The sequence below is a fragment of the Pteropus vampyrus genome, unplaced genomic scaffold (assembly GCF_000151845.1).
Source record: "Pteropus vampyrus isolate Shadow unplaced genomic scaffold, Pvam_2.0 Scaffold277, whole genome shotgun sequence".
NCBI lineage: Eukaryota > Metazoa > Chordata > Mammalia > Chiroptera > Pteropodidae > Pteropus > Pteropus vampyrus.
This window is the reverse complement of record NW_011889058.1, coordinates 441,014-449,310: the sequence shown is the minus strand read 5'-3', so window position 1 is coordinate 449,310 and position 8,297 is coordinate 441,014. Positions and strand designations below refer to the sequence as shown.

Genomic DNA, 8,297 nt, shown 5'->3' with positions numbered 1-8,297 from the left:
TGCGGCGGCCCGGCGTCGCTTTAGGCCAGTGCGAGGGCAGGTCGCCCACGTGGGAAGCCCCGTGGCCCTGGCCGCCATTGGCCTCGGGACCGTGGCCCCGCGGCTTGAGGGACAGGGGACCTCTCGCCTGCCCTGCCCTTCAGCTGTGCCGTCGTAGTCGCGGCCCCAGTGCGTCAGGGCTGCGGCGCCAGGGTCGTTGAGACCCGCCGCTCGGCGGGAGAGCGCGCAGCGCGCTGAGCTCGCTGTTGTAAACTGCGCGTGAGCGGTGCGCAGCGCGCACGGCGGTCTCACTTCGCGCTTCTCACCGGAGAGGAGCTCTCCCTCCAGGTTAGCAGCGACCCCCGCCCGCCCCCCGCGGGGTTCCTGGGCCGAGCTGACCGCTGACCCGTGGGGGACTTTTAGAAAGCTGAAATTAGTCAATTTTGTATGTCCTGGAATCTGCATTTTCATTCACCCATAAAGTGGTAGCTGAAGGAGATTCCCTCCAGAGGAGGAAGGTGATAGCGCAGGGCTGTTCAGAGGGTGTTGCTGCCCCATCGGCAGAGGCGTTGTTATTTACAACCAGTAGCAGCCGCCATTTCCTGCTTGAGTCCTGAGTGCCCAGTACCACTCGGTGCTGTTTAAGGTGCTGTTTAAACTTTACCGCTCAGGACCCCAGCAGCTGGCAGGTGTGTGACTCCAGGTTACAGGTGACGACCTGAGACAGAGAGCAGTCTCACGCGCTTTGATAATCTTCAAGACTGCTGCTACTAGGAAGTCCGTGTGTCTCTTCTGAAGAGGAAATCTTTTTACTTCAAATGCTCTCATCCCATGTCTTAACATCTGTAATGTGAACTGTATGCAAACAAGGGAAAATGACAAATTTATCATAGCCCTGAAATAATAAGCATGAAATGAGAACTCGAATATTCAGATCAGTATTGGAATTTTATGTTGGCATTAATCGTGGAGCTGTATTTCCTTGAAGTAACTCTCCGGTGTGCTTTCATTTTCATTAGGAGTCAGACCTTTCGCTTGTCCTCACTGTGACAAAAAATTCCGAACCTCAGGCCACAGGAAGACGCACATCGCTTCCCACTTCAAACACACGGAGCTGAGAAAGATGAGGCACCAGCGCAAACCTGCCAAGGTGCGCGTCGGCAAGGCCAGCACCCCAGTTCCTGACATCCCGCTGCAAGAGCCCATCCTCATCACGGACGTAGGTGAGACGCTCTTCCGTCCGTCTGTCCCTTGTGGGGGCGTCGAGTGGCCTGCCCAGGCAGCCTGCGGTGTGACGGTGACGAAGTTCCCTCCAGGCGTGCTGTGCTGCAGCGGGCCGCGAGCTTGCTCCACCGTCAGAGTTCGAGTGTGAGTCCTGGTTCCGACTGAGCTCCCGCTCCCTACACGCTGAGCTAAAAGAGAGATGGCGCGTGGGGGACGGTCCTAGTGCACGAGTTCTCCCAGGGGAAGCTGCCTGGATGGAGCTCAGGGAACGGCGGTGTCCGCCCCATGGACCGCAAGGTGACGCTGCTGTTGATCTGAAAACCCGCGTCTGCTGTCCAGTGCTGCTCGGGGGCTGCTTCAGTCCTGGAGCCGCGACCCTCAGGGGCTCTCATCGTTCAGGGCGCAGCCAGATCGGCATGTGGTGGGTTAGAGCCCTGGGCACCCTTGCCTGGCTTGGGCAGTTCACAGAGCGAAGGGCCAGTTTCACTTAGCATGATTACACTTCACCGCAGCCCGTGGGTTCCCAGCGGCTCGTGTTGTTCCTGACATGCAGGATGATCTGTGAAAGTCAGGACAGACTCAACATTTTTTTAGTGGCCCTAGAGTTATCGTTCACGCTTGAAACGTACCCTCACTTTGCCAGATATTGAGAGTTGCCATGAGTCAAGTTAGACCCCTGTGGGCTTCTGGCCTTGAAGTGTATAGATGCTTAATTGTGTGAAAGTGGGGTTCGGATTCTCCAGGCTGCTTTGCCAAGGTTAGGACGGGACCTGTTTTGCTCGTTGGCCTTAGACGCCCGCATCTTAGACTGAATTAGTGGAGCGGGCGTCTCCTTTGCTCTGGGCCCAGCCAGACGCAGGAGGGAGGTGACTCTTAGAGGTGGCTTCACGTTGTAAAATGCCATACATATTCTCGTGCTTCATTGTCGTGTGTGCTTGTGTGTCTCTGCTCTCGGACTCTGAGCTCCGTGAGTCCTGTGAGAAAAGGTGTGACTGTAACCTTGGGGACAGCTTGGTAAATGACAGAGAGGGTTTTCGCGTTGTTTTTTTAAAGTCGTTTGACTTAATTGGGAGATTACTTAAAACACAATGTTTTATACTAAGATTGTTGCTTTGGAAAGTATTAGAACGCCTCAGACATACTATACCAAGAAATTTGATGGCTGCATATTAAGGAAGCAGTGTTGGACGGTCATGCAGTTTCAGAAGCTTTTAGAGCTGCACAGGAGCTGCGAAGGCATCTTTCCAGAACTTCCCTTCGTCTGCAGACGTGAAAACTGGGCGCCAGGGGGACTTATCACCACACAGCCGGGGCGTGCCCGTGGGTGGACGGGCCGGAGGCGGTGTCTTCTGCGCTCTAGGCCAGGCTGTGCTCCGCAGAGCCCGTCACCCCCCATGCCTCGGTTTTCCGTCGCTGTGTGGCGGTGCCTGCGCCAGGACTGTGCTCACCGTGATGGCTGTGCGGCTGCGTGCACTTGGGGGTCCGTATTTCACTAGATGTGCCGCCTGTTTTTCTCTACACCGGAGAGGAGCCCTCCCTCCAGGTTAGCGGCGACCCCCGCCCGCCCCCCGCGGGGTTCCTGGGCGGAGCTGACCGCTGACCCGTGGGGGACTTTTAGAAAGCTGAAATTAGTCAATTTTGTATGTCCTGGAATCTGCATTTTCATTCACCCATAAAGTGGTAGCTGAAGGAGATTCCCTCCAGAGGAGGAAGGTGATAGCGCAGGGCTGTTCAGAGGGTGTTGCTGCCCCATCGGCAGAGGCGTTGTTATTTACAACCAGTAGCAGCCGCCATTTCCTGCTTGAGTCCTGAGTGCCCAGTACCACTCGGTGCTGTTTAAGGTGCTGTTTAAACTTTACCGCTCAGGACCCCAGCAGCTGGCAGGTGTGTGACTCCAGGTTACAGGTGATGACCTGAGACAGAGAGCAGTCTCACACGCTTTGATAATCTTCAAGACTGCTGCTACTAGGAAGTCCGTGTGTCTCTTCTGAAGAGGAAATCTTTTTACTTCAAATGCTCTCATCCCATGTCTTAACATCTGTAATGTGAACTGTATGCAAACAAGGGAAAATGACAAATTTATCATAGCCCTGAAATAATAAGCATGAAATGAGAACTCGAATATTCAGATCAGTATTGGAATTTTATGTTGGCATTAATCGTGGAGCTGTATTTCCTTGAAGTAACTCTCCGGTGTGCTTTCATTTTCATTAGGAGTCAGACCTTTCGCTTGTCCTCACTGTGACAAAAAATTCCGAACCTCAGGCCACAGGAAGACGCACATCGCTTCCCACTTCAAACACACGGAGCTGAGAAAGATGAGGCACCAGCGCAAACCTGCCAAGGTGCGCGTCGGCAAGGCCAGCACCCCAGTTCCTGACATCCCGCTGCAAGAGCCCATCCTCATCACGGACGTAGGTGAGACGCTCTTCCGTCCGTCTGTCCCTTGTGGGGGCGTCGAGTGGCCTGCCCAGGCAGCCTGCGGTGTGACGGTGACGAAGTTCCCTCCAGGCGTGCTGTGCTGCAGCGGGCCGCGAGCTTGCTCCACCGTCAGAGTTCGAGTGTGAGTCCTGGTTCCGACTGAGCTCCCGCTCCCTACACGCTGAGCTAAAAGAGAGATGGCGCGTGGGGGACGGTCCTAGTGCACGAGTTCTCCCAGGGGAAGCTGCCTGGATGGAGCTCAGGGAACGGCGGTGTCCGCCCCATGGACCGCAAGGTGACGCTGCTGTTGATCTGAAAACCCGCGTCTGCTGTCCAGTGCTGCTCGGGGGCTGCTTCAGTCCTGGAGCCGCGACCCTCAGGGGCTCTCATCGTTCAGGGCGCAGCCAGATCGGCATGTGGTGGGTTAGAGCCCTGGGCACCCTTGCCTGGCTTGGGCAGTTCACAGAGCGAAGGGCCAGTTTCACTTAGCATGATTACACTTCACCGCAGCCCGTGGGTTCCCAGCGGCTCGTGTTGTTCCTGACATGCAGGATGATCTGTGAAAGTCAGGACAGACTCAACATTTTTTTAGTGGCCCTAGAGTTATCGTTCACGCTTGAAACGTACCCTCACTTTGCCAGATATTGAGAGTTGCCATGAGTCAAGTTAGACCCCTGTGGGCTTCTGGCCTTGAAGTGTATAAACGCTTAATTGTGTGAAAGTGGGGTTCGGATTCTCCAGGCTGCTTTGCCAGGGTTAGGACGGGACCTGTTTTGCTCGCTGGCCTTAGACGCCCGCATCTTAGACTGAATTAGTGGAGCGGGCGTCTCCTTTGCTCTGGGCCCAGCCAGACGCAGGAGGGAGGTGACTCTTAGAGGTGGCTTCACGTTGTAAAATGCCATACATATTCTCGTGCTTCATTGTCGTGTGTGCTTGTGTGTCTCTGCTCTCGGACTCTGAGCTCCGTGAGTCCTGTGAGAAAAGGTGTGACTGTAACCTTGGGGACAGCTTGGTAAATGACAGAGAGGGTTTTCGCGTTGTTTTTTTAAAGTCGTTTGACTTAATTGGGAGATTACTTAAAACACAATGTTTTATACTAAGATCGTTGCTTTGGAAAGTATTAGAACGCCTCAGACATACTATACCAAGAAATTTGATGGCTGCATATTAAGGAAGCAGTGTTGGACGGTCATGCAGTTTCAGAAGCTTTTAGAGCTGCACAGGAGCTGCGAAGGCATCTTTCCAGAACTTCCCTTCGTCTGCAGACGTGAAAACTGGGCGCCAGGGGGACTTATCACCACACAGCCGGGGCGTGCCCGTGGGTGGACGGGCCGGAGGCGGTGTCTTCTGCGCTCTAGGCCAGGCTGTGCTCCGCAGAGCCCGTCACCCCCCATGCCTCGGTTTTCCGTCGCTGTGTGGCGGTGCCTGCGCCAGGACTGTGCTCACCGTGATGGCTGTGCGGCTGCGTGCACTTGGGGGTTCCTATTTCACTAGATGTGCCGCCTCTTTTTCTCTAAATGCTTTTTTTCTAATTTAAGAACTAAATTTTAAATAGAATGACATGCAGACTGGGAAATGGTAGCGTCGGGGGGATCGTAACATTCTTGTCTGTAGCTGCTTCTGAGATTTCAAACGCGTATGTATATATGTCATGTCCGTTCTTTACAAATCACTGTCTTTATATACGATTACTTGTGTGTGTAAGTATCATATCATTCTGGGTAACGTCCATGTTTGAAATGTCTTTTCTTTGAAGCGAGCCAGGCTTTGGTTATCTACTCTTAAACATCAGGGCAGTAATGATTGATCCTCCAGGTTCGCGTTTATGCTTTAATCACGATCAAGGCTTTCTCTTGCTTTTCTTTAATGCATTTGTCTGACCTAGGATGTCGATTTTATTTTATGTATGTTATCTGTCATATACACATTATGTTTGTCGTTTTGCAATATTTGCATTCTCTTGCTACTTACAATATACGACAACTCTTACAAGACTGGGTTGTTTCCCCCCCAAGCACCATAACGGAATAAAGCTTTCCTGTTATTATAGAAGGAATTTTAGGACGTTTTAAGGACATTTTTGGTTTGTTTTTGAAGCACATTAATTAACTGAAACCACTCATGCTTTTTTTTGAGATTAGTAATTTCCTTAAAAAAAACACTAAAGCATCGATAGTCTAGTAGAAGTGACATAATAAAGCTAAGACCTTAGGACTTTTACATGTGTTTGATTTATCCTTGATTTTTCTCTTCAAAGATTGAGAGCTTATAATTAGCCTAATTTTTTAACAGAACTTTACGTTTGTAAAATTATTAGAGGTAAAAAATGAAGCGCCTAAGAAATGAGGCCTGTTATTTTCACTTCCTTCAATAAGGAAAAGCTGGGACACCCCGTTGCACAGGGCTCAGAAGCCTCTGGGCCATGTTCCAAAGCCATGTGCCTGGACGGCGGCCCGGAACTTTGGTTCCATGTCGGGACACGCAGGGAACGGTGTGCGTGTGCTAGGTTGTTCACGGCAGCGTGGTGGCCATTGTAGTCAGGAGCAGTGGAACTGCCCGCCACAGTGTCCGAAGTGGCCTGGGTACGGGGATGTCCCGGGAGGGCGGGAGAGCGTCAGGGGCGCCGACGTGGAAAGGTGTTGAGTGTCCAGACGAGTGACAGACGGGTGAGAAGTGTGTGGGGCTGACCCGCTCATGTCCGTGCACAGACTATTCCTTCCGGTTTTCTCTGAGCAGCATCGCCGTGCAGGTCCTCTGTTTACGTGATCCGCATCGTTTCAGAAGGGACCAAGGGACGTGCAGGCCAAGCATGGCTTGGCAGGGGATCGGATGAACGGGGTGTGCTCACGGGGTGCAGGCAGGGCGGGAAGGAGGTGAGGACAGGCTGGAGACGGGGTCGGGCCAGTGTGCGAGGCTCGGGCTCGTCTGCCCGGAAGAGTGGGCCCTCGGGACAGAGAGCGAGAGCTCCAGGAGCAGTGCGGCTGGAGACGTTCTGACAGGGAAGAGAAGCGGCCTCGGCGTTTCCTGATGTTTGTAACGGAGCATCTGTTTACCACGGAACACAGGTTCCGGAAGCCCCAGGAGGAGGAGCTGGGAGGAGGACAGTGGGGGCTGGGGGTATTGCAGAGGCAGGTGGTGAGAGGGGAACCGGCACCCGGGTGGGGGTGACGTCCCTGGGCCTTACGGGGTCCAGCGCTGCGGGGCCTGGTGCAGACGGCCAGGCCGCAGTCTCTACGTACACTGCGGTCGGGCCGCCTTGGCCGAGGCGAGGTGTGGGGCTGGCGGGGCTGGCGGGACTGGCCTCCCTGCCGTGTGAGGTCTCGTGCGGCCTGGGGAGTCCCAGGCCTGGCTGCCGCTGCACAGCCACCCGCGGAGCCATCCCTGAAGTCGGCGTCTGGTCGCAGGACTTGGGCAGTTGCGCCTGGCGCCCTCGTGGGATCGGGCGGCTTCCGGTCTGGCGGTTGGTGAGCTTTGAGCACCCCCGCACCCCGGGCCCCTTACGGCAAGCATTCCTTTGTGGTGTGGGACATGGCAAGAGCAGTACCGTCTTTTCTGACTTGCGAAGTGCCTTGTTTCCCCGTGAAACAGAAGACAGCCATGCGAAGGCTTTCGCTTTCTCAAAGTTGTCTTGTGAATTTTGTTTTACGTCCGTCCATGAATTTCTGGAATTCATATAACTAATTGCTGAACATCATTTCAGTTTCCTATGTTTCTCCTTCTGTTGCTTTTTCATGTGTAGCTTGTCTGATAAAGCAGATAAATTTCTCGCATCAGTTTGTTTATACATTTCATTTTAGTTGTGAAAGGAGAGTTTTTAAATTTTTTAAATTAGTTTTTCCTTAGAAATCATTTTTCCATTTAGTTCAGTAGGGAGCAGCCACGTGGCTTATCAGGGGTTGTTTGGATTTCACAATTTTAATTAAGTGGCACTTTTATGTTAACCATTGTTGAACCTATTTGCATAAAATGTCAAGCAGTCAAGTAACTGAACTGCCAACGTTGCCGTGGTGCGTCACCGGGGCCTCTGCAGTGAGCCTTCCCGTTTTGGTTTCAGAAGCTCAGAATCATCACTCTTTTAGTTGCCATTTTGGAGAGTCTTCACGTTCAGTGTCTGTTCTCGTCAGAGAATGTCGTGTGACTCCCCAGGCTCAGCGATGTCCACTGCAGGGTGACCGTGAGCCCGGGTTCCAGACACCTTCATCCCTGGTGTTCCAGACACTGAGAGCAGGTCATTCATTTATTCCGTCATACTTGCGTGTCCTGCTTGGCAGGTGCTGTGCTGGCTCAAGCCTGTCTGTGACCGGGGGACAGTTCCCAGTCTCAAGAAGCTGTACCAGCGGGGTGGGCGGAGGAGACGAGAGATCAAGCAGTGACAGGTCTGAAACAGAAGTGAGTCGCTGAGCGGCGATGTGAGGGCGCGTTGTTCAGGAACAGTGAGCGCGCGAGGACGCGGAGGGACGTGCGGACGCTGCTCGCACGGGCGGGCGGGGGAGACGCAGATGCAGTGCGCGCGAGCTGGCTGGGCGGCCGTGCCTGGGTTCCTGGGACGGGCCGCTGTGGGCCTTTGAGCCGGTTGCTGTCAGGGCCACAGCCTGCTTTAGCCCAGCGCTTTTCTGTGGGTGATACGAGGAGGCAGAGCGGGACAGTCACTGGGGGCTGGCGGCGCCCAGGTG

At 53.8% G+C, this 8,297-nt stretch overlaps 1 protein-coding gene across 1 annotated transcript in view; it reads left to right on the top strand.

The window, feature by feature from the left end:
* ZNF236 (zinc finger protein 236) overlaps nt 1–8,297 on the top strand; it is an 89,152-nt gene that overhangs the window by 44,031 nt on the left and 36,824 nt on the right. The window contains exons 10-12 of the mRNA XM_023520814.1: nt 605–668; nt 1,050–1,202; nt 3,391–3,621. Coding sequence (XP_023376582.1) covers nt 605–668; nt 1,050–1,202; nt 3,391–3,621 — 448 coding nt within the window. The remainder of the gene's footprint in view (nt 1–604; nt 669–1,049; nt 1,203–3,390; nt 3,622–8,297) is intronic.